Genomic DNA, 26,162 nt, shown 5'->3' with positions numbered 1-26,162 from the left:
CCATTTTACAGACAGGGAATTGAAGCTCAGAGAGACTAAGTCACTTGCCAAAATCAGCCTGGAAATCAGTGGTGAAACAGGGCATTGAAACCAGGTGCCCCAAGTTAGCACGCTAACTACTAGACCATCCTTCCTCTCTGAACCTTGCTTTCCAAACCATTATTTTACCTCTGAACCTCAACAGCTTGCGGAAAAATGGCCAATACATGTTCTCACAACAGTTTCTTCTTCAGTGGCCTGGTCACGGTCAGCCTCTAAGGTGAATTTGCCACCTAGAGCCTGTTTTTGTGACTTGTGGCGTTTTTCATTGTCAGTGACTTAGTGAGTTACTGTTCTTGGCATATGAATACAGTCAGTGGCATTATGGATGTCTTCAAGAAACTGAGAGCTCCTGTCCTCTTCGCTTCTGTTCAGCTGATTTCCTTTCCTCCACTAGCACACTAGCGATAACAGATGTTCTGGTGCAGGTTATATAACTGTAACCTTTGCATGTCACCAAAAGCCACTTTCTGTTTGGAATCTAACATTCTAACCCACGTGCAATGTGCGGGAACTATTTATAATTCTTATCAGCCTTCTTCTGTTCTAGTTCTCTAGACTAGTACAGGGGTTTGTAACTACTTCAGAGTTCACGCCCTTGGGCTCACGAAAACTGTTACCGCAGATGTTGGCACAAAGGTTTACGTCCTTCAGTCCCTAAGTCTCTAAACGGATGATCCCGATAAAGCACCGTGAGAGGGGCTGCAATATTATACCAATGCTCTGAGCGGATCTCTTGAATCTACCAGGGCTTTTTAAAAAGCAAGTTCTTTGCTACTCCGAAGGGCTTGACGCTTCTGAGCTATGTAATACAGGTGCGTTGCAGAGCAATGCTGAGAGGAGAATGAACATGTGCAGAGACTCCCCTGACCTAGGCCAGTACTGTAAAGGTCATTACCTCGATCCCAAGTCGATACTCTCTCTCCAAGGCAAGGGTGAGGGGCGCTACCCATACCTCAGTGGTGGGCACCAACCCCCTCGAGTGCATGCCTATTCCTTGTGCCCTGGGGGTGGTACGTGGGTGCCAACCCCCGGGGCGGGGGCGGGGGGCATGGCCTGCCCCATCATTTCCCCCCTTACTCCTGGCAGAGCTGCCAGTGCCATGTGGCAGCCGTACAGTGCGCAGCAGATGCTCCAGGGCTCGGGTGTCCTGCCTGATTCTTTTTGCCCATCCCCACCAGACGGCTCCCATCTACCCGCCATCGCCCACCCTGCTGCTCTCCGCGAAAGAGCTCGTTTCTAGGCCCCTCTCTCAACTCCAACCTAATCAGGCACCTCTTCAGTCACCCCAATAACTCCTCTCAAGGGGTCCTCCGCTACCGCGCACAGCTCTACGCAACTTGCTACACAAGAAGGACCCCATCTCACGACTACCAATCAACGAGATTTTCCCTTTTGGGCCCGCCTCAACAGAGCAGCTCGCCCAATCAGCATCGAGCCGGGGGAAAAGGTAGGGTAGGTGGTACCGTAACGGGGGGAGGGGGATATTGAGGTATCGGTGATGCCCTCACAGAACGATATCCCCCCCCCCAGGTCACTCACTCAGCCCAGCTCGGCCCCACCCGCCTTCCAGGCCACCCCGACCAAACAGCCCCGGTGGCCTTGCCAAGCGGCGGCGGCCCTGAAGTGCGCCGGCCGCAAAGACGCGGCCGGCCCTAGCGCGCATGCGCCGGTGGGGGAGGCCGTCGGCCGGCTCCGGGACGGCGCCTGCGCACTGCGCGGCCTGCGCTCGAGGCTGCCCCTGAGTTATTTATAAATGTCGGGCTGGGGCCTGGTGACGTAGCGAGGAGTCCGAGCGGCGTCTGCGAGCGCGTCGGAGCCCCCGCCCTCCCCCCGCTCCGGCTGCTGCGATGGGGAGCGAGGCGGCGGCCCGGGGGCTGCCGGGAGCCGGGGCGGCGGCAGCAGCGGCAGCTGGGCATGTGCCAGGCGCCGCCACCGCCTGAGGAAGAGCCCCATGGGCGGCGGGCTCCCGGCGCAGAGCGTGGGGCCCAGCAGCTGACAGCCCGTGGGCGGCCCGGAGGCCTCGCCCGGCCCTGCGGCGGCGGCGGCGGCTTCACCGTGCCTGGAGGGAGGCTGCCCGCGTGGCCCCGCGGAGCCGAGCCCCGCTCCCGCGCTGGCCCGGCCGTGAGTTTGGCAGCGGGCGGCCTGGGGGACTGCGCGCTCCCGCCTCGGGGAGACACGGGGCCCCGAGCTGCCTAGCCCCCCCCGCTAGCCTGCAAGTGGCGGGGGGACCGAGCTAGCCCCCCCCCGCCCCAGCCCTAGGAAAGAAGAGGGGAGGCTTGGCCCTGTGTTGCCCGCCCGGCTCCTCCTCCCCTTTCCCTACGCAGTAGCCAGAGAAGAGCCTGCTCGCACAGACGGAGGTGAGCTTCCTTATTCCCCCCCCCACACACACACACACACACTCACACAGACGCGTGTCAGGGAGGAGAGAGGGGGCACCCTCCGTGGAAGTTTAGAGCAGAACAAGATACGTCTCTTGTTTTGCTACCCAAAAGAGAAAAAAAAAGGGGGGGGGGGGACTTCCCGTTTTGGAGCAGAGCACGTCCCTCTCCCCTCCAAGGGGTCAGGGCCCTTATGGAAGAGTGGAGCTGAGCTACCTGTATCAAAGGTTCCTACCCCCACCAAAGGAGAGAGAGTTGGGTGGGTGCCCTGTATGTGGAAGTTTGAATATAGAATCCACTCCGTGTACCTCCTTCCTTTTGGAACTATCCCAGCAGGACGGTGGAGGCCATGAATAGCAGCAGCACTTCCCACTCTCTAACCCAAAGAGTCGTGCACAGAGGAGATCAATAGAGGAGGTGGGTTGCAAGCACACCATGGCGGGAAGTGGCTACACAGACCTGCGAGAGAAGCTGAAGTCCATGATGCCTTATCGGGACAACTACAAAGGCAGCAGCCTGCGGGATCCTACAGAGTCCCCCTATGGGGGGGCTGCTGCTGCGGAGCGAAAACGCAAGTACCATGAGGACTCTGACTCTGAGCCCAGTGACTACGAGGAGGAGCAGCAGCAGCAGAAGGAGGAGGAGGAGGCCCGGAAAGTCAAAAGTGGTATCCGGCAGCTTCGTCTCTTCAGCCCAGACGAGTGTGCCAAGATTGAAGCCCGGATTGAGGATGTGGTATCTAGAGCTGAGAAAGGCCTCTACAAAGAGCATACGGTGGACAGGGCCCCTCTTCGGAACAAGTATTTCTTTGGGGAGGGCTACACGTATGGGTCCCAGCTGCAGAGACGAGGCCCTGGTCAGGAAAGGCTGTACCCTCAGGGGGAGGTGGATGCCATTCCTGAGTGGGTGCATGACCTGGTGATCCGGAAGCTGGTGGAGCACAGGGTGATCCCTGAGGGCTTTGTGAACAGTGCGGTGATCAACGACTACCAGCCTGGTGGCTGCATTGTCTCCCATGTGGACCCTATCCACATCTTTGAGAGACCCATCGTCTCTGTGTCTTTCTTCAGCGACTCTGCACTCTGCTTTGGGTGTAAGTTCCAGTTCAAGCCCATCAGAGTCTCCGAACCTGTCTTGTTCCTGCCAGTGAGGAGAGGGAGTGTCACTGTGCTAAGGTAACTAAGTGGAGGGCCTCTGAGTTTCAGCGACTGAACTGAGACTCCTGAATAGTTTGTTTGTGTAACTTGTTATCAATACCAAACATCAGCAAAAACTCATGCCTGAGTTGTTTATATAGCATCCTAGATACAGGGCTTTCCACTGTCTGAGTAAGAGGATTAAGGAAGGAAACTTGGGACTGAGGCATTATGGTCAGTGGGGGTCTGGCTGGAGCAGTGATTCAGCTCTGGGCAGCAGGCAGTGACACAGCTAGGCTTGGGAGGAAGACAAGCCCATATGCAGGGGCCTCAATGAGAATATCTGTGCATGAAACATTGGCGGATTGAAGCTCGCTCCTCTCTACGGTTAGAATACACAGTAAGACATAAAATGGAGCCCCTGTCCAATAGTGTGGTGGTGGTAGAGCAGCTGATTTAGAAGCTAGGATTCCTGGGTTCTGTTCTGTTAGCTTGTTCACTGATTTCCTGTGCCTCTGTAAACAGAGGTGAGGTGACTGGCCTCATTTTTCTCTATCTGTATAGTGGGGATATTAATCTTAGCTGCCTTTTTGTAGAATGCTCTGAGATCTCCTGTGAAACATAGTTTGCAAGTGCAAGTCATGTAGCACTTCATAACTTCCAAGCACTGTACAAACTGCGTGCACAGCAGCCCTGTATGGTAGGTACAGTAAGGTCCTGTCCCCTCGCCCCCCACCTTTTACAGGTAGGGGAACAGCCATAGAAGTCAAATGACCTGCCCAAGGTCAAGCAGCAAGTCACTGGTAAAGCCAGGATTGGGTCTTGGAAGTGCCTACCTTCTAATCTCTTTCTCTGTCCCCGGGTCACGCTGCCTCTCTAACAACATACCGAATGTTGAGACTGGCACAGGTAGCGGCCAGTTAAGTTGCATGTGGGGATTGGGGCATGTGGCTTTGTGGAGCAGGTGGGCTTTTAGGTGACACTGGAGGGAGGAAGTCAGATGCTGGGGCTGCATAATTTTATGATCAACGTTTATAGTCCTGAAGCTAAGGGCAGTTCTGCAGAATTCATTTTGACAGTCAAATACCCCTAACTTTTTCAACATTGCCAAAGGGAAGTATTTTAGCTATTCTATTGTCTGAGTTGGTAAATGTGCATGCTCGCCGCAAAGCAGTCTGTGGGTAACACAGTCTCATGCTTTGGCTTGTAAAATTATTGCTGTAGGGGGTCAGGAAGGAATTTACCCCCTCATGTACATACAGCATTGTACAATTGACCAGGTGCATTAAAAACAGATATAGTGAGCCTTGCATTGCTTTTTATCTCTAAACTGCTGCACAAACATTAAGTAATTCTCCCAGTACCCCTTGTGATAGGTGACTTTCAGATCAGAGGGGATAGAAAATTGACATGTAAGTGGGCACAGCTCTCCGAGAGCTAACAAAATTCTACCTGCTTATTCTAGTGGGTGAATATTGGCCTGAGGTAAGATACTAGAGACTGACAGGCAGGATAACCAGCCTTGATGGAGCAGACGTTTGATCTGGAATGGTAAATCTTGCATTACTGCAAAGTATTCTAACTGGACAGGTGTAAAAGGAAAGAATATGGGCCTGTTCCTGCTTCCAATTAAGTTAATGGTAAAACTTTCATTGCCTCATATTGGAGTACGTCAGCTCTGTATTGACGAATAACTTCAGTGGGTGAGACAAGCATAGAACTGAAACAAAAGATTTCTGAATAGTGCTTTGAGGATTTTTTTTGTTACTGAACCCCTTGCTGGAATTCATTTGCTTAATCCAAGATAAGAGATTAGTTTCCAGTAAAAATATATTTTAAAATAGGGATTATTTCTATTTAAATGCAGCAGTTAATAAATACTTGGCACAATGTCCTGTAAGTGCTAGAGGGATTGGTTTGTGATCCAGGCTGGATCAAAGTTGTAATGACTTATTAAAGTTGCCAGGTTAGAGAGAGTGAACATGACTTGCAAGTCTTCTAGATCCTGCTGAAGGTGATGCCTAAGATCCAACCCTCTCAGGCACATTGAAGAGTCAGTTCTCCAAAGTGGAAGGGAGGAAAAATCCAAGTAAATAGTTCCTGAAGGCAGTTGCTCTGAAAACAGAGAAACTGTGTGGATAGAAGTAACATGCTTGTAAAAATGTCTGTGTGACTCAAGCATTGCTGTGTCAGTGGCTGTTCTCAGCAGGACTGTGTTCCTGGGAAGCCAGTGTAACTGCGTTTCTTTGGCTGCATGTGTTAGATCTTTGATGGTTCCCACATAGTGTCTAGGGAAAAAAGCTGCATCTCTCCCTCTCGTTTTAACTCACTTTTCCACCTCTCTTTGTCCCTTCCCATGTCACCTGTACTGTGTTGTTCCTACTAATATCTACAGTCAATTTGACTGTCTTCCTGGCTTTCAGAGCTCTCTGTTAAGTTGTTTCATTGTCTGACCTTGTAGCCACCTATTCCCCCTTCTGCTCATTCTGCTCCGTTGGCTAAGTATTCTGTCACTCTCTGCAGTAGAGTTTTTGGAGGCTTTTATTTTTTTTTGTGGGGCAGGGGAAGGGGTCCATCTTGCTTTGTCATATCCCTCCCTGCAAGATATAATGGTACTTCCTCTCTCGTTTAAAGTTGACCTTTTTAAACCTCTCTTTCTCTCCAACTTTCAACCGATAGCTGAATTTCTTTTCCCACTAGGAAGACTAAATTTACTAAGTGTAAATACTATGTACCTTTAATTTCAATGCCTCTCTTTATAGGCTAGAGTTGTGCAGGTGATGCTGTTGACTACTGACTCAGCAATATTAGTTTCCTTTTTAAAGGAATCTGATGAGTACCAGCAGGATAGAACTAGTGTGCATGAGGCAGTGGGAATACAACTGTTTCCCAGTCTTCCTGAGGAGAATTTGTCTTGATGGGGGGAGAATACTTAAACTGCAAAAAAAAAAAATTGGGAGCTACATTATATCTAACAATATATCTTGATAGCTACTGCTATATCAGCATGAATATTAGATTATTCGTAAATGTGCTGATCTTTGCAGGGTACAAAATTCAGCAAAAGGCAGATCTTTCTCCTTATTGCTAACAATGATACATCTTTCAGCTTGGGTCTTGAGAACAAATTATTAGGTTGCTATTAACTAGAGAAATAGTGAGAGATCATTAACAAGAGATGTGTGAGGCGGGATGGACACTAGTGAGCTTCATGAGCAATGCCCACATGAGAAGTCCAGCGGCTGGAGTTAGGTGTTATCTCTGAACTTTGCTGGGGTAGCGGAACTACATCTCTTGTCTCAATCTTAGGGTAATGATGACCCCCCACCCAGTCCCCATCTGGATGCTGGAAAGGAGAGGGGGGCTTGCTTTCTACTCTTGATCCCTGGCGCCTCCTGGCTGCTATGAGGGGAAGATCTCCAACGCTCTTGCCTTCCCTGTGTCATTCTTTGGGCTCTCCTCCTCTATATATGCTCCACTTCTTGCTGACCAGTTCTGAAACTGACAAGATGTTAGTTTCACTCTCCTGCTGCTGGGCAAGGCTCTAAATAGCAGAGGCACTAGAGCTGGCTGCAGACTCGGGATGAGCCTGCTTTCCTTGTAGTTGCAAGAAATCCTTAGTTGTTCAGGCTAGAAATTTATTTTTAAAAGAGAGCTTAAACTTCAGAAATTGGTGTAGATCCCCTTATCAGAGGAAAGGTCGTGTCAATGGTGAGTAGGCATGTGGATTTTTCAAGCTCTGCTTCAACCAGTAGAGTCCAATCAGCTGAGTCAGTGAGGGCTCCTTCAAAACCACCGATCACTGAAAATAGGCTGAAGCCTTAAACCCAATTACCACTGATTTGAAATCTATAGATATGGTGATGGGGTAAGATGCAAAGCACTTCTGAGATTGTCCAAATATGCTGGCATCTTCAAACGCACCTTGTCGAGTACGCTGATGATTTGCACTGGCAGTACACCGCCTATGTCTTTCTTCCCAGCAGGGGGTTGAGGTTGGAGCAGTGTGTAGGGAATATGCTCAGCTCCGGCAGAGTTGAGTACCTCATTGCTCAGCAGCAACTCCTTTGACTAAGGAAGGGCAGTGTCTGAGTGCAACTCCATTAGGAGCATTTCCCTGTTGGGGTGAGTGGCTCTGATATGCCCTCTAGACAAGGAATGAGACTGGGTTGCCAGCCGTGGGCAATTCACTTAGCCAGGCAGTGCCTCAGTTTCCCTGTCTAAAAATTAGGATGAAACTTCTTATACTAGATGGTGTAGCTGAGAATCTCAAATCACTTCAGACAATAAATTAAGCCTCTCTTCACCCCTGCGAGGTAGGTATTAACCTCATTTTACAGATGTGTAAACAGAGGTTAAGGGATTTGACCAGAGTTCCAGAGGAAGCCTTCAGAAGAACCAGGAATAGAATTCAGATGTTCTCACAAAGATATGATGAGGAATGAATGTTTGCTTTACAGCTTCAGTAGTAGTGGTGTTGGGAGGCTCAGGGATGTAGCTGATTGACCTTGGCAAAACAGAAAGTGACGTTGTTTTGTCAGGTCTCACCCTGATGATCGTATTCAGAATGGAGTGACAGAGTATTCTCTTTTGCCATTTCAAATATAACTTTTATTTCAATCTGCATAGAGCTTGGGCTGACCAGCTTTGGGTACTTATTGCTGCTATCTTCTTGGCACATGCCTCTTGAAGCAGGGAGACAGAATATCTAGGTTTATAATCTTTGCACCAATACTTGGTGCCTGTCTGTGGCCATGAGCACTGTTCCCTCTAAGGTGTGCGCGTGCGCACAGATCCTAAACCCTGTGCACACGGCAAAACACCATGCGCACAAAAATTTGCACAGAAGCACAACAGTTTGCACAGAAGAAATTTTTTGCGCACACGGCCCGTCAATAATTAGAGGGAACATTGGCCATGAGTCCTATTAGTTTCAAGTTGGCATTAAACTCCTCTGTGAAATAGGTTCCTGCCCAGCAAATAATCAAACGTGCAGCCTGTTTGACATCTTATGGAGTGTTCCCGTTTAGAAATTGGCTTCTTCTCTTAAGTTAAAGGCATTATTAGGGTTCTATTAAGATGAACACTAATGTGGGTGATCTGAGCTTAATTGATTCACTGGAGCTTGAAGCAAAGATATTGAAACATAATAGAGCCCTGTAATAAGCCCACTTGCATAACACTTCTTAATTCTTTGTGATACACCTGAATAAAACACACTGATCTTCTCTCCAGAATTTATCTCAGTCCTAGAAACAATAGAAGCTGTGTCTTGGAAGGAGTGAAAGGTAGCGCTCTCTTTTGGGGAGGTTGGGGGAGAATTACAGTCTCATCTACTGGGTAACTCCATGCATGTAGAAGGGGCTGTCCTGTGCCATCTATTCTTCTCTGGATAGACCTGCTTGAGTAACCTACAGCCCACTGAGACAGGCCATGAAATGTTAGAATGCTTACTGGTGACTACTGGACTTTGCAATGAGGAAGGCATAGTGTTAGAGCTTTGCTTTGGGGAGGGTGTGCAGTGTCATCCCACCCAGTCTCTAAGCACTTGGGAAATGAGAGCACAGATTTCTAAAAAGAAAATGAAAATAGAAGCCTCTTATAGAATCACTCAATTATGGAATGATGTGGATGCACTGCAGAATGTTACATTTTAGCTCCTCCGTGTTATCCAGCATGAAATCATTAACGCTAACCTTGCTGGCCAAGCTCAAACTTGCTTGCACTTATAGTATAAATGCAGCTGTCTGTATTAAGTTTTAAAGAGGAGATGGGGGAGAGGCCCATAGTATTAAAGAGGTGAATTCACAAATGTGTGATTCTGCTTTTTTTTTTTTTTTTTTTTTTTTTAAATCCTGGACACACTGATTCTGTAGTGTTTTCTCCTGAACCAGATCCAGTGCATGTAGTGCCCCACTCTGATCTCTACACTCTGTTCTCAAGACCCCTTAGAAATCCTTTGAATCCTTGAAAGCCCCTGCCATCTATTTGAGAACATTCTGAAAGGCTTTTATCTTGCCAGAAATGCCCTCTTAAGTCACATTTGGGCGTGGGGAACTCTGGGCTGGGAAGGGGATTCAGTCTGTGCCTCCAGAATGCTCTAGAAGAAACCAAGCGGGAGAAGCATTGGCATGGTGCATTCCCTTCCCTCCCAGTCTGAGTTGGGTTTGTTTCTTACCTTCAGTTAACATCATAAGAATGGTTTTATTTCCAGAAATTCTTACAAGGTAATTTGTCTAAGCAGATGTTGCCTACAATCATCCATATTAACATAAAGTGTGGCCCTGCTCCGGGAAACCTCAAACTACAAACCTTGCTGATTGCACTGAACTCTGAAAACTATACTTTTCAACAAAAAGGCAACCATAAGAACAGAATTCTAAAGAGAATGTTGATACCTGTACTATTTGATAGCGCCAACAATATATCTCAAATGCTTCTGAATACCCATAGTATGTAGCTCTTAGGACAGTAGCTTGTTTTACAGAAATTAGTCTAAAGACACAAGTCTAGCTAAATCATCTTCATGCATGCTTCTCTGACTGTGCCTTGATAACTACAGCAGTAGAATCTCTCTGTGGTTACATAGGAGGGCAGTCTATGTTGCTTGCTTGGGGCAGCTGAACAGGGAGTGGTTGTGGAATGCAGGGAAGTATCTGAACTTGTTGGGGAAATAGAAAGGTAGTCTTTCTAGCGCAAGGGCACTTGTTCTCTGACTCCTTGCTGCTCTGCTTTTCATCAGGCTAAAAATTCACCTGTGATCCCAAAGCCGCAACACTTAAGGGAAACTCAGAAGGGAGAATAGGATCTTCCAGTAATCAGTAGCACTTGTCTACAGCTTGCCCGCATTTATCTCCATTATAATTGAGATGGCTTTCTATGGAGGGAATTACATGGGAATATCCCTCTTGGTAATGTGGTGGTATTATGTTGCTCATTTAAATTCTCCTGATCATACTTCACTAAATGAGGTTGCTGACTTTACACGCTGCGGTCACACTTTAATTGTCACTTTAACATGAGCCATAGATTCATAAATAATTTTCTTTTGATGTGTACTTACACACTGTGGCAGAAAATGACCAGGACCAGCCTTCCTGAACTTTAATGTTATCAGCCTTATGTAATTTTTGCTTTAGTTTGTTTTTAGACCCGTGTGAAGTTTAGGAACAGCACCATGAAAGTTAGAGTAGGTAGGCTACCCAGTGCTTGATTCTCTGAAACTGGAGATCATTTGCTTATCAGCCTGCTCATAGCTCTTGGTTTTTGTTTTTGTTTTGTTTTTTGATTTTTACAGTGGATACGCAGCTGACGAAATTACGCACTGCATTCGACCACAGGACATCAAGGAGAGGAGAGCTGTCATCATCCTTCGAAAGTAAGTGTTAAAGCATTTTGGGTGATAAAGGAAGAAAGAAAAAAGTTGATACCCTAGCACTCTGTCATTTCAGAACATTTTTAAAGGGACAGTATCAGGTGGTAAATCATTTGTTATAAAACACTAGATTATTCAACATTTTAAATCTTAAATATCTGATTATTTACTACACTAGTTTTGAACAATGAAAATAGACTGCCTGGTTCTGACCTCTTCTTTGTTACTGTGAATTTTTCGGTTCATTTTCTGACTCCTTCAAAAGCGTATTTTTTGTAATGTTTGAAAACACTGTGGAGGGTACGTTCACATCCAAACCGCTGTCTTTCGTTGTCTGCCTCATTTTTAAAAAATAAAGCCAGCCTTGTAAAAACCTAAATTTTTGGCCTCAATTTAAGGCCTGTTTACATGATCTCTAAGTATTGAATGACCTGACATGGTCCTTTCAAGTAGATATTGTCCATATCAATTTCTGTAGGGGCATCTTTTGTAAGGCAGAGAAATTCTTTTCCTCTGGGAGGAGGATGACTCATTTCCAACAGGGAAGTAAAAATGCTGATGTCTGAGACGCATGGATTACAGAACTAGGCCTATAAATGGATCTTTAGGGATTGGCAGTGTGAAGTAATACCCGGTACATTTTCTCATCACCCATGACACTATCTTATAACACCATGTTATTCAATAGATGGCATTTATTCTGGCCAGTGTTTGTCCCTATAGCTTTAAAGTTTCAGCAGCGGAGAAGTTAAATTAATTCTTTGCATGGAATGTGAGGGAGGTTCCCACACCTGAGCCATTATTTTTAAGTGACAAATCTGAGGAACTTTCCCCGATTCAGGTGTTGGTAGAGGAGTTATTGGAACAAATTGATAGATTAAACATTAATAAGTCACCAGAACCAGATGGTATTTACCCAAGAGATCTGAAGGAACTCAAATATGAAATTGCCGAACTAACAACTGTGGTATGTAACCTATCACTTGAATCTGCCTCTGTACCAGATGACTGAAGGGTAGCTAATGGTATGCTGATTTTAAAAAAAGCTCTAAGGTGATCCTGGCAGTTACAGGCTAGTAAGCCTAATTTCAGCCTTAGCTTCAACCAGTTTGCCTAAAGAACAAAGTTATCATACACAGATAAACGCAGTATGTTGGAGAAGAGTCAACATAGTTTTTGTAAAGGGAAATCATGCCTCACCAATCTATTAGAATTCTTTGAGGGTGTCAACAATCAAGTGGATAACGATGATATAGTGTATTTAGACTGTCAGAAAGCCTTTGACAAGGTCCTGTGCCAAAGGCTCTTTCACAAAGTAACCCGTCATGGAATAAGAGGGAAGGTTCTCTCATGGATCAGTAAGTGGTTAAAAGACTGGAAACAAAGGGTAGGAATAAATGGCCAGTTTTCAGAATTGAGAGAGGTAAACAGCAGGGTCCCCCACAGATCTGTACTGGGACTGGTGCTTTTCAGCATACTCCTAAATGATCTGGAAAAAGTGGTAAACAGCGAGGCGCAAAGCTTGGCAGATGACACTAAATTACTCAAGATGGTTAAGTCAAAAGAGTTACAAATGGAGCTCACAAAACTGGGTGACTGGGCAACAAAAAGGCAGATGAAATTCAATGTAAGTGCAAACTAATGCACATTTGGAAAAAAATCCCAACTATACATACAAAATGATGGAGTCTAAATTAGCTATTACCACTCAAGAAAGAGATCTTGGAGTTATGATGGATAGTTCTCCAAAAACATCAACTCAATGTGCAGTGGCAGTCAAAAGCTGACAGTTTTAGGAACCCTTAGGAAAGGGATAGATAAGACTGTAAATACATAATGCCACTATATAAATCCATGGGGCACCCATGTCTTCAATACGATGTGCAGTTCTGGTTGCCCCGTCTCAGAAAAGATGTGTTCAAATTGGAACAGGTGTGGAGAAGGGCAACAAATTAGTAGGGGTGTGGAACAACTTCCATATGAGGAGCAATTAAAAAGACTGGGACAGGTCAGCTTAGAAAAGAGACGACTAAGGGGGGATATAATAGAGGTCTAGAACATCGTGAAAGGTGGGAGAAAGTGAATAAGAAGGGGTAACAATACTTCCATATAACACAAGATCCAGGGGTCAACTGATGAAATTAATAGACCATAGATTTAAAACAAACATAAGGAAGCACTCATTCGCAAAAAGAAAAGGAGTACTTGTGGCACCTTAGAGACTAACCAATTTATTTGAGCATAAGCTTTCGTGAGCTAAGCTGTAGCTCACGAAAGCTTATGCTCAAATAAATTGGTTAGTCTCTAAGGTGCCACAAGTACTCCTTTTCTTTTTGCGAATACAGACTAACACGGCTGCTACTCTGAAACTTATTCACATAGTGCACAGTCAACCTGTGGAACTCATTGCCAGGGGATGTTGTGAAGGCCAAAAGTATAACTGAGTTGAAAAAAGAATTAGATGAGTTCATGGAGGATGGATCCGTCAATGGCTATTAGCCAAGATGGTCAGGGCTGCAACCCTAAACTTTTAACTGCCAGAAGCTGGGATTGGACAACAGCGGATTGATCACTCAGTAATTGTTCTGCTTGTTCCCTCTTAGGCATCTGGCACTGGCCACTGTCAGAAGACAGGTTCCTGGGCTAGATGGATCATTGTGTCTGACTCTCTGTCGCCGTTCTTCTGTTCTTAATTACCCCCTTCCCCCGAGTATCTGTTGTTTTGTTGGGTCCTGGTAGCAGAAACAACACTTTTGAGTAACTTGAAAATACATTGAGGAGCCTTGTGGCACCTTAAAGACTAACAAATTTATTAGCGCGTAAGCTTTCGTGGGCTATGACCCACTTAGCCCACGAAAGCTTATACGCTAATCAATTTTTTAGTTTTTAAGGTGCCACAAGACTCCTCATTGTTTTTGCTGAAACAGACTAATACAGCTACCCTCTGAAACTTGAAAATACGTGGCAGCCGCTGTTTTTAAAACTCGTTGTGGGGTCATTCCTTCCATGGGGTGTCCAACTAATAATTCCACAGTCAACAAATCCCCTTACGAGAAATGTGCAAACCAACGGAGCCTTTCTGGCTTAAAGTACTGGAAACCCAGAAGGAAGTAGACACAATGGCAGACTGCTGGAATTGCAGCCCAGGCAGGAGTGAGGCTAGTTCTCAGAAATCTGGCTCCAGATTCTCTGAGCTTTCAAGCAGCTTAGCTGGTTTCAAGGAAACCTGGCCTCATGGAAGATGTGGCACAGTGCCAGTTAGGTCAACTCAGGGGCAAAGTGAAGACTCGGACATCTGGTTAGAGAGAAGCCATGAAATGAGACCAGGAAAGGCAGCAGCCCTGAGACATTAGTGAGGCAGAATCAGCTTGTGGAGACACAGGGCAGAGGTGTGAAGTAGGAGCAGCTGACAAAACAAGATCACAGTGGTCCCTTCTGGTCCTGGAATCTATGAAGTAAAGAAAGAGAAGCTATTGTGTGTTTAATTATAATGTATTGTACATAAACATGGCAAAGCGATCCTAATAGGAATCAAAAGGCTGCTGCAGTTGAAACCAGCCAGGGTGAGAGTATCTGCTGCCAGAGAGAAGCAAAGCCAATCTGGACTAGTGCCACTAGGGGTGCTCTCACAAATTTCTGTAGCTGTTGAAATATTTGAAGGGGCACGGGGGTACTGTGGGGCAGGATTGAGGTGCATTGGCAGGGTTATGGGAGAAATGGGCCTTCCAGACTTCAGAACATAAGTGGCCATACTGGATCAGGCCAGTGGTCCTCTAGCCCGATATCCTCTCTTCGAGAGTGGCTGGTGATTTGTCTGTGCTGGAGAAGAGCATTGGGTTAACTAAATAGATTTAAACTAGCTAAACTGGGAGAAACCTATAATGGAGACATGCTTGAAGTGTTTTTTATCTCTTGCTTATGTTTTTGTTTAGTTCAATAACTAGATAGTACAGCTTAAACAAAGGATGGTTTGGGGGTTTTTTTTGGGGGGGGGGGAGGTTGGGGTGGTTTTTTTTTTTTTTTTTACACTGCAGTTTAAATATATTTGAACTGGATATTAAACCAGTGCACTTCTCTATACTAGAAGAGGCCTAGGAGTGCAGGGATTTACATATCGTGGCAGAACTGTGTTGGGAATGCTTGCATAACAATGCTTCTAGAGCTTGTTTTTTAGTCACTGAAATTGAATGCTCTTGTGTATCTGAGCATCCTACGCTCTGCCTCACTCAAGGTTAGGGCAGGAGAGAGCACAATGAACTTCTATGCCTTTACTGAGTAAGATTCTGATAGCTACTTGACTGCCTGATGTGGTGAAGGATGCTGTTATATCCTTCCTTTTAGACAGAGTGGAATCTCCCTTTTCCCAGAGTCTTTATAGCACCTAGCAGGCCTGATCCCTAAAATGCATATATACCACTTTGCAAAAGGGTACATTATGGACATTGCACACTACAGCTTATTTAGCTGTTGCATATCCATTGTAATGCTAAAACATCTGCTCCTTGTCGAACCTGGTCCGCATCCATACGCGGCAGGACTGCAGTGACCCTTTGTAAACACTTGCATTCCATAGTGCGGATTGCTATGGTGAAGTTTATCACATCCTGTATCACGTGACTGTTGCAGATTTAAATAGTGTGTTATGCAACCAGGAAAATAGCTACTTCCCCTTTAGGTAGTCTGTCGCTAGCATAATATTGATGTCATAAAGCACGTTCTTTCTGTAGGGTCTGCTTGGGTAGCCAGAGAATCTGATTCTCACCAAGATATGGCATGGGTGCTTAGCTTTAGACTTTGGTATAGTTAGGAACTAGTATATCAAGCCATGTGGTGAAGGGCCCAACTGGCAAAACTTTTGGGCTTGAGTCTTTGTTCCTGAATACGTTCTCTGTATGAAGCTCTAGATGCTCTGTATTTATTTGGCAGGGAGTGTAAAACAAAAGTATGTGTATTGGAGAAATGCTCTGACATTTGATCAGTTTTGTGGAATATTTTGAGAGCAGCATGATTACCAAGTAGGTCATAAATGCTTCAGTGCAGTTAGAACATAATGATATTTGCAGTGTTCCCTGTGTACTTGAGTGCAGGGCTGCAATAGCACCACAAAGGGCTGGAATTTATCTTCAGCCTAAGAGGTTGGAGGCCCTCGGGGGCTAAAACTCCTAAATTTAAAAAACCCCTACCTATTTTTTATTTTTTTTAAGCATAACTCTAACCAGGGAAATAAGCAGTGTGTTAGTGCAACCTAATGAGACCTGCTCAAACAGGATTTGGAAGTAACTTTCAAATGACAGTTCAAGCTCTTTGTAATACTTCTTGCATATTGTACCCGTACAATACATTAGAAGGAACCTATGTTAAACAACGTTAGCTTTGTATAATTTACTTGCCTGTGTGTGTGTCCTTTTTAGTGTCCTCTGCTGCCTAGCTACATTTTAAAAGACCTAAAAGCTCAGAGGGCTCAAGCCAAGATTTTATGCTCTCTTGTAATCCAGTTAAAACTTTAAATATGATTGGAAATGCAAGTCTCAATTTCTGTGCAAAATGTTTTGGTTTTTTTAGTTCATTAATATTAGGGGGTGGCTATATCGTCCCACACCCTGAGAAGCTTTATTCCCCCTGCAAAAATTGACTTTCATAAAATCATTTTTGTGTGAGCCATCATGAAGTGCTTGGGGGGTGAAGAAAACCGGAGGTTCTGTTGCCAAGCTTACGATGGCTGTCAGAACACTGATTATAGCATTCATTAATCAGAAGCAGACAACTTGTGTTGTATTTGGCATATTTGTGAGTAGTGTTGGAATGGTGGTAAACTGGTTCAGCATAGGACCTGCCATCATTTCTGCATTCAGTGTTCTAACTAGGATTAGTTCAGAATTCTCACTTACTGATTTGGATCTGAATTCCAGTAGGATACTGGCAGGTAAACTGGACTCTTATTAGTCTGACAAAAACCTACTTCCTGTGTACAGTGCAGCTGGCAAATCTGCATACTCTGTGCATACATGCCTTATTCATGTGTCAACACATTATACGTGCAGCAAAGAGTAAGCTGGTGAGGGTTGGTGGAGAGGACAGTTTGCTCTGCAGCTGCAAACAGCTTGTAATTGGAGTTTGAAAGGATCTGAAGTTTTTTTCCATACCCTGTCCAAATCAAGCTTGCAAAACTTAGGTTCAAGAATAACGTCAAAGCTCATTTTCCCCTTTCTTACAACCCAACCCCATGACCTGATTTTTAGCAAACTTCCCTTATGGGAGATGCACACTGTAAAATAATATTAAGCAGCAGCAGGCATCTGTAGCCGTCTTGCATCCTTTCTGTGCTACGGCTTGGGTCCATGTTTGAAACTATGTACAGCTGAAGCCAAAAGCTTGTGTCTGTGCATAGCCGTGATGCAACTACATTAAGAATCTGTACTATTGAGTGTTCTGTAGGATAGCTTCTGCTAGCTCTGTTTCCTAGACACAAACACTGAGCCAGCTACAGTTGTCTGAGCAAACAGTGCTGTTGGACAGAATTGTTCTGTTTTAGCTGAACTGTGCTTGCCAGACCCTATTGCACATTGATGTAACTATTAGCGTGGTTCCCTTATAGTGTGGACTAGAGCTTGAATATTTTAGTTGAGATACCATGTTGCAGCTTGCTTGCTTGGACTTCCTTCCAGACCTTCACCTGATGACAATTGGATATTTTTGTTGAGTTAGTCAGAAAATCTCCAGCAAAACTCTGTTGATTTGTGCAGGTGTGCTCTCCTGATCTCACCAAGAGAGCTAGATATGCAGGGAGAGCACAGTGGTGGTGCTAGGCACTGCAGTATGGGAATTTTGCTTCATCACTTCTAGATACTTTATCCAGGGTTTTAAGTTGCTGAACAGTCATTAACCCTCAGAATTAATAGTTGAGTTAATATAGGCCAATATATCAGACTGTGTACTAGATCCCGTGCAAACTTTTTTGAATAGGGAAGTGGGAGTTTGAAGGGGAGGATTGCAATTTTTGTCCTGCTTGTCACTTAACCTTGCTGGTGGGCCTGGATCAGGGAATCTACTTCAGTTTGACTAGATAGAATAGCTACTTTGTGTCGGCGCTCTTTGGAAACACTTGTCTTTTAATATTCACAGAACAAGACTAGATGCTCCTCGATTGGAAACAAAATCGCTGAGTAGCTCTGTGTTGCCACCAGGTTACACCTCTGACCGTCTATCAGGAAGCAACAGGGACCAGATCCTGAAACCAAAGCGGTCGCATCGCAAAGCAGACCCTGATGCTGCTCACAGGTAAGATGATAGCTTGTGAAAGTAGTGATCTGGCTCCAGTGCTTCTGGTCTCAGTGAACTGCAAAGTTTCGTGGCATGTTGCAAAACAGTGGTAAATGCCACCCACCCACCAATCAGCCTGGTAGTAATCACAGTTGCTAGAACAGCCCCTTTCATAGGCCTTGGTGTGATTCTTGCAAAGATAATGCAGCATCATTCCTATAATGCTATTGTGTAACAACTTAACCTCTGTCCTATTTAGTTTGGCTTTTTTTTTTTCTTGTGCATTAAAGTTCTGCTTAAGTTTTCTCCCCTTTCCTGCGTCAGGGTTGCTTACTCCACACATGCTTTCTAGGCAATATAGGTCTGTTTAATCAAAATGGCTTTTTTTTTTTAAGAGCCAGACCTGTAAGCTTAAAGCTGACCTTGGATTTTAAGCTGTTTGTTTTATTTCTTGTCAAATGGTTGGCAGGATTGAGAAGCAATAGATTCAGCTTCCTCTTGATAGTGCACTCATTCAGAACAAAAAAGTTTCCCTGCAGCTAATTTTGACCTTTATTGCCAAGCTATTATGTAAAATGAAATGAATTTTCAAAAGGATAAAAGATTTCACTGACAGGGAAGAGTGGGGGAGGGGACATTTAATGCGTGATGTTTCTCATACCTGCTGTGGGCCCAATCCTGCATTCCTTGCATACCCAAACTCTTGGTGAACTCTTGCAGGATTTGGTTTCAAGAGGGATTTGGACACTGACTCCTTCCTGGAAGTGGTCCAGTTAGTCTAGCAGTGCCAGAAGCTGAGCCAGTCTTTTAGAGTGTTTATGGAATCCTGTCCATAATGAGATTTCACCTGTGACTACAGTGATGCATTTGGCCTATAGAATGGTTTCTAGCCAGGAGTGATAACTCCTATAATAGAAGAAAAGGGAAAAAATGTTGGCACACTTCAATGGTGGTGCAGAATCAGCTGCCCCATGTAAAGTCTAACCAGTATTCCTGGTACCCAGGGGTGTCTCTGAGCCTTAGCAAGGGTTAAGACTTCTTCTCAACATCATGTAAAACCAAAAGATTGGCCTGGTTTCATGGCTAGACTACAGCAAGGTCCAGCCCATGCTGCAGCCAGTCATTTGAGGGGAGTCTTATTTGTGTAACATCCCACTCAAATCCCAGACTAACTGTATGAGCATAAGCCAAGAAGAGAAACACATCTACAAATGTAGCGTGACATCTAATGGTACTGCAAACTAGTGTGGAGTAAATGTACAACATAAATGCAATTGATCATACAGAAAGAACAGTTTTATAGAACTGCAGGAGTTGCTATGTCAGTACAACATGGGTGGTCATGGGGAGGTTTTCTCCTTAACCTGAAGATTACGTTCTTACTCTGTCACTTCTGTCCAACACTGTTCGCATCTTCTAAAATCAAATGGGCCTTTCCCCTTATGTAGCCTAAAAGACTCTAGTATAGTACATGCATTATCTATGGATGTCAACATGATGCATTTGTTATGGGGACAATAGCTATTGCTGTACCGGATCAGATGATTGGACCATGTAGTCTAGTATTTTGCCATTGACAGTGGCCAGTACCAGATGCTTCGGGGGTAGAGAGAGGGGGCAAGAAACCTTGCCCCACAAAAACAACCCTCATGGAACAGTAAACTAGCTCCTAAAAGAGCAAGGGAATAGGGAGTCCTTCTCCTATTAAAAACAATAGCAAAAATCCCATTGACTTAAAAGGGATCATGCCCTTAATGCTGACATTCTTTACCTATGCTTATCACGGAGGGAATCTCCCATAAAAGGGGTAATGATTGATACAATCAGCTACACCTAAGAAGGAATGGCAGAGTGGTTGCATAGTTTGGTAGTTTCTCTTGTACTTTAACAGCTTCAGTGTAGGACGAGTAAATAAAGAGCCTTTTTAATAACTTGTGATGTACATTCAGAAAGAACAGGCATCACTACAGGCAAAATGCTCCCCTTGGCATTCACATGGCTTTATAGTCTGCTGCTTTGCCTGTGTTGGACTCCACAGGAGTTCTGTACTTGTAGGAATAACGCAGCGTTGGAAGTCCAATCGCCCACGTGGTCCATTTGGTCAAAATATTCAAGAAATTGTAGCTTAAATAACACAGCTAGTCTGAGACATCTCTTAAATTCTCAACTGGCTGTCTGCTCCAAATGTTTCTCTTCTTTTCCTCAGGCCGCGGATTTTAGAAATGGATAAGGAGGAGAACAGGCGCTCGGTCCTCTTACCAAAACATAGGAGACGGAGCAACTTCAGCTCTGAGAACTATTGGCGAAGGTCTTACGAGTATACAGAGGATTATGACGAGGAGGAGGAGGATGGAAGTCCAGCCCGCAAAGTTAAAATGAGGCGACATTGAGGCATGAGCTTTCCGGAGTCTCAAAGCTGAAGAGATTGGCCTCCAGTCTATGAAAACTCCCTCTCCCTCCCTTCCCTCCCCTCTCCTCCTGACCCCAGCTATTTCTCATCTAGCTTCAGTTTTGTTGTTTCCTTTCAGGCTGAAGAGTGACTGGGAAGGATCTGGCTATTTGTTTTTATGAATGGAGTTATACTGAGGCATAAATATTGGTGGAATGTGTAAGGTGCCACCTGCAGTTTCCAAAGGGGTGTGTCAGACGGGCATCCCCTCCCTCATGAAGTGGATATTGTTCATGCTGCACCAGGCTGCCTGGTCTGTGTTCTTGAAAACACCAAAAAGTTAACTGTTTCGTTACTGAAGATTTAAGAAATTAATTTTTCCTTTGCTTTGTTTAACTGAGTTTCTTTTTAAAATGTTCTAAATATCTTGTTTGACCCCAAGAGTTGAAACTCTTTGTAGCGGCCTCATACTCCATGCTACACCAAAGGGCTCCTAAATTCCTATGTCTGCTATTACATAGTTTGGGTTTTTTGTTTTTAAAGGTGTCCTGCAGCAACTGGAAGTTTTGAAGCTTTGCAGGCACCTCTTACTGCAATCGATTACAAAGTATTTAGGATATTTGTTGCACTTTAGTAACAGTTTTTAATGCTCTATGCTTCCCTTCACTTCCCCCTCAGCTAGTTTGGGCTTGCAAGCATCTTGTTTTCTGCACTGCTGACTAGAGGGTGTATCCTCTCTGCGAAGGCCATACATAAGCTCTTGCTCACATCAGTGGTGGTTTTGAGGGGCTCCTCGAGGAGAGAATAGGCTTGTTTGAAGGAGGGAGGAATGTTGGACTTGAAGTTGCTCCATCCACTTGACGCTTCTCGCGAACAGCATCATTACAATTCAGAAGTATATTGTGTTTGGGTGTGTTTGGTTTTTTTTTTTTTTTTTTTTAAATCTCTGGATAAGTGTTTTAGCTGGCTTTATTGAGGCCTGTAAAGCTATGGGACTGAGATCCGTATTGGCCCCCTAGGCCTTTGAGTCTGAAAATGATTGATTGTGTGTGTGTGTGTGTGTGTGTTATGGATACATGCTTTTTCCTTCTCAAAGCTAGAGAATAGCCAGAACAATGTGTAGGGCTAGCAGATCGCACTTGTGAGGGAATGTGGCTTGGCAACACCCTGGGAAGGGCTGTCTTTATGCTGGCTGGCATCTTGGTAGAAGTGGATCTCTCCCTTCTTGGTTCAGGAGGAAAAGGATCCAAACTATGTTATCTCTGGAGTACCCTATTGGAGGATGCTTCAGAGCATTGCAGCAGCTTGAAGAACCTCTCAGACTTCTCAGCCACAAAGATGTGCTGATGCATAGCAGAAGTGTGATATTGTCGCCCCAGTAGAACTAGAAGACTTGGGGATGTCTGGGGGGGATTGTCCTTTTGAGGCAGGAACCCTCTGCTTAGGTGTCAGATGCCTCCCATTTATCTTGCATAGCACTGTCTGTTCCTAGCCTCAACAAATATCACAACTGGTCTGTGTCCCTCTTCTATTTACTGAGAGACACTAGGAATTCCGGTGCCGTGAGCCTCTTGGCCAACTACTTAAAGTGCTGAGAATAAGATTCCTAGAGTCCAAGGAGTTAATAGGAGAATTTAGATATTCTAATATGTTTTTCTGATCATCTTTTCACATTCAGTCTGCATTATCCTGGCTTGAAGCCTCAATGAGTTGTCAAAGTTTGGGGTCTAATAACTTATTTAGTACCCTAATTTTAATAAATAAACATTAACATTCTCTCCTCCATTTGATTCCTTGAATCCAAATGTCAGCAATTGCAAATATTGGTCTTTATTTTTAAGTTGTTTTTTTTTCTTTTTTACAGCTTTGCCTTCCCTAAACTTTTTTTTGGTAGTTTTCTTTGGTATCGTGTCTTGAACACTAGCTATGGTCTATGTACTTTACAATAAAAAGATCTAATATATTTTGAAACATGTTTGGTGCTGTCATGAGGAGTTTTCAGTCCAGAAACCAAGCATTGTTCCCTCGTGTGCTGTTTGTTGGAAATCTCGCATGTTTACTAACCATCTGACTTCATGTGTGGTTCTCCTACCCCAAAATGTACAGGTGGTTCCTCTTGAATGCTGAGACTATTTAAAACTAGATCCACCATTGGTCACAATGCAAACAAAACTACTACAGCCTTCAGTAGAAGTTTTATCTGCGTAAGGATTACTAGACCTAGGGTTGTCTTTTTGTGGTGGGTTGTTTTTTTCCTGGTTAAGAACTTCAGTTGGCATCGCTCAAAGTTGAGAATAGTCTTTCGCCAGCCCTTTTTAAAAAGAAGAAAAAGCTCCACCTCTGCCCAGAGTTCTAAAAGTTCATGCTTCTGGCTGTCTTTAAAATGTAACTTGCATTTGAAAATCTGTTAAATTAGACCTGCTGTTGCTCTGTCTCCTTGCTTGTGGATGAGAATAGCAATCCAGTTCCAAGACCAGCTAACAATCAGAAAGGAAAAACTCTTCCCTTTCAGTTTCTCATGCTGGATCTGCTGCAGTCTTGTCTGTCTGTTGCTGGCCTTGTGAATGTCACTGTTTTAAGATGGTGACTTCTAGCAGGAGGCTGAGGAATGGTTTTAATTAGAACACTCTTGGATTCACACTTTAAATGCTGCTAAAATGCCCTGTGTGCTTCTAGGGTGCTGTGCTTTGAGTACATCATTCTTTTAAATAGTAGCATTCTGATTCGCTTAAACGTAGCTCTGGCTGGATAAATAGCAGAAACCATAGTGATCTGTGCCTCTCTTTCCTCTTTCCTGTGACAGTCCTCTTATGATATGCAGTGCCCCCCCCAAACACGCTACATTAAGTCTACCTCTGCAGTAAGGATACTGTGTTCTGGCTCCTCAACTTAAAATGAAGTTGGTTGCAATTGTGCCTCTTTTGTGATGTGATATTAGTGGCTCCCAAATCAGCACTTGATAGAGCAAGGTTTGCTGTGTGACCCAGATGGGAATGAGGTACTGGATTTGTCTTAAAGGAGCTCAAGACCGACTAATGCATTATGTAATAGAGGTCTCTCCTCTAACATGGTACAAATGACACCTCATTCTGACTCTTATGCATTCTGTGTAGACAACAGGTACCTTTACTTCAGATTTATTTTTGTATTCTTCAGTGCAACTTTTTCCTGTTTTCCATCATTGCTGTTTGTTCAGTTCTACAGGTTTTGCTCAAGTGGTCAGGAAAGCCTTTTAGCGTTGGTCTCAAAGTCTGGTTGTGGGTTTGTTTGGTGTGGTGTTTTGTGTTTTTTGTGTGTGTTTTTTTTTTTTTTTTTTTTTTTTTTTTTTTTAACTGACTGCAACATTGATGCATGGAGAGATTGGGGCACAACTAATTGGACTCAAGGCATCTTTCTCTTTAGGGCAGATGTCACCCTGTGTATTGACAGGCCATCCTCCCCAGTTGTACAGATATTTTATATAGACACACGTATGTATATCTGTAGATACATGTTTTTTAACTTTTTGCACTGATCATCACTCAAAGTGAAACCTTGAATTTAAAAAAATGGAGAATTTACATTTTCACACAGATGTAAATGTCTGCTGTATTTTATTTGATGGAACAATGGCTCAAGGTGTTAGTGACACCCACATGTACTCTGTAGCTGGCTTGCGGTGGCCTATGGGGCTGCTTGCAAGTCCCACGTCAGACTTGCATTCACTCTCCTAACCTCGAGAATGTCCAGATGTGAGGCGAGTTCTGGCAACTCCGGTTTGGTTAATAGCTGCCCCGGTCCCACCTCTTTTCATCTCTGGGGTCGGGGGGGTGGAACTTGGGTCATTACCAGCTGCTCAGAAATGGAAGATAGCGCCAGGTGGCTTCTAACAAGGCCTTATTCAGACTTGACCAACTTGGCTTTAAAATCTTCCCTAGTCTGGTACAGTAATGTTGTCCAAATTTCTCTCTGTAAAGCTGCATGTCGTATGCAGAATTCATTAAACTATCATCTAAATCAAAGACACAGTAAAATTACTCCCCAAAACACCCCCAAACCTCGACCATGACAGCATTTTTCTTACCTAAGGAAAGTCGATGCTTTTTGTTTCTCTGCAAACAAAGGCTGGGGAGGAATTTTTATTTTTGCTACATGTGGCTATATGTAGCTGAAATGAATCTGTTCTAGTGGTGGAATCAAAACTCTGAGCCCATTGAATGGGCTTGGTGTGTCCATAGGAAGAGTGTGAAAAGGTTTGCTAGTAACAGAAGAGAAGTGTTAGCACAGGGATTTCTTTAGATTCCTTCTTAAGTTTGATGCTCTAGGCAGAACATTGCTTTGCTTCTTAAGCATCTGGCAACCTCAGCAGTTCCACTTAACAGCATCTAGGTAAATTACACAATGGTCGGAAGATGTGGGTTGGCACATCTGGCTTTTACCACCTGCTAAATTCTAATCCAGCTGTTGTAAATAAATTGAGTTGTGGCACACATGAGCTGTAATCCAAAGGCTTGGTTCATCTTGAAGGTTAGCCTATGAGTTGATATTTTGGCAACTGACATGCACGCTTCTGAGTTAGTCAATCAGGGAGCTTCTACTGTAACATTCTCTCTCACACACGCAAGCGTAATCTTTTGTTTCTTCTTCAAGTTCTCAAACTCTTTTCCAGGGTTCCTGTGCAGGGAAAGGGAAGAGCTCTATTTCTTGGTTTTTAATGTTAGTATGAGATTTTTTGATAGCAGTGCTCACTGGAGATGGGTCTAAACCAAAACCCCCAGTTCCAAACAGCCCTGAAATTTGGGGGAAGTTCAGAGCAGGACCCGAACCCTGTGGCTTGGACCCACCTCTAGTGATAAGTAGTTTTATATGCCAAATGCAGTTTCCCTTTTTGAGACTGAAAGGGAATGCTAATCTGATGCTCTGACAAGCACCACAGTACCCCTTCCCTCCTTTTCTCCCCCTTCCTCCCCCCCACACTCACGCTCTTAACAGAGTTCTGGCTGACTTAAATTTTGTTTTTTTTTTAAAAAAGATTCTAACTTTTTGTTACAAATAAATAAAGTGGCAATATTTTTTTCTGTAATTTTTTCATAGGAAAGCGTTGTTTGTAACAAAGTTGTACAGTTCTGAAGTTTGAGATACAAAAGAAGTACTGTGTGGAACGCTGTAAATGGGGCAGAGATTATTTTATGTACAGTACCATGGGGGGAATCTTTTAATTCTGGTTGATTCTTAGGAAGAATTTAGTTCTTCACTGTCAGGGTTTGGAATTTCATGGATTTCGTTTTTTTTTTCTTGTATAGAATGCTGCATTTAATTGAATAAAAGCAGAAAGCATCACTTGACTGTGTGGGATTTTTTGGCGGGGTACACTTCAGTTCTGATCCCAGCTAGGCTGCTGACTTGCTGTGTTGTCTACAATGAGTTGCTTAGGCTCGTAGTGCTTCAGGGAGCCTAAGGGAACAAATGCTCTTCAGCTGAAGTCGCTGGTACTCAGCACTTCTGAATATTAGGCCCTTAATCTCTGGGTTTGTATACCCATATGTGGGGAGGAAAGGAGAGAATATTACTTACCTCCTCTACAAAGGAGTACTTTCTAGATC

The 26,162-nt window shown here is 44.3% G+C and overlaps 1 protein-coding gene across 3 annotated transcripts; it reads left to right on the top strand.

The window, feature by feature from the left end:
• The first annotated feature begins 1,762 nt into the window (after positions 1 to 1,762).
• Positions 1,763 to 25,899, top strand: ALKBH5 (alkB homolog 5, RNA demethylase). 3 transcript variants are annotated; one of them, XM_037910336.2, is made up of 5 exons: positions 1,763 to 2,163; positions 2,757 to 3,595; positions 10,854 to 10,934; positions 18,054 to 18,209; positions 20,398 to 25,899. In XM_037910336.2, exons 2-5 carry the CDS (start codon positions 2,856 to 2,858, stop codon positions 20,579 to 20,581), a joined length of 1,161 nt encoding a protein of 386 aa, XP_037766264.1. In that variant the 5' UTR covers positions 1,763 to 2,163; positions 2,757 to 2,855; the 3' UTR covers positions 20,582 to 25,899. The 3 variants fall into 3 exon arrangements, with proteins under 3 accessions (XP_037766264.1, XP_037766261.1, XP_037766262.1); XM_037910333.2 differs by having other exon boundaries at positions 1,763 to 2,399; positions 2,754 to 3,595; XM_037910334.1 differs by lacking the exon at positions 1,763 to 2,163 and adding an exon at positions 2,170 to 2,399.
• Positions 25,900 to 26,162: the final 263 nt, after the last annotated feature.

The sequence above is a fragment of the Chelonia mydas genome, chromosome 10 (genome assembly GCF_015237465.2).
Source record: "Chelonia mydas isolate rCheMyd1 chromosome 10, rCheMyd1.pri.v2, whole genome shotgun sequence".
Taxonomy (NCBI): domain Eukaryota; kingdom Metazoa; phylum Chordata; order Testudines; family Cheloniidae; genus Chelonia; species Chelonia mydas.
The sequence above is the reverse complement of the archived record's forward strand: the minus strand, read 5'-3'. Positions and strand labels throughout refer to the sequence as shown.

Bases quoted from the DNA above. Each gene is read 5' to 3' on its own strand.
- ALKBH5 (XM_037910336.2), top strand. From the start codon at position 2,856: ATGGCGGGAAGTGGCTACACAGACCTGCGAGAGAAGCTGAAGTCCATG. The intron at 3,596-10,853 runs GTAACTAAGTGG...TGATTTTTACAG, and splicing joins GGGAGTGTCACTGTGCTAAG to TGGATACGCAGCTGACGAAA. The intron at 10,935-18,053 runs GTAAGTGTTAAA...TAATATTCACAG, and splicing joins GCTGTCATCATCCTTCGAAA to AACAAGACTAGATGCTCCTC.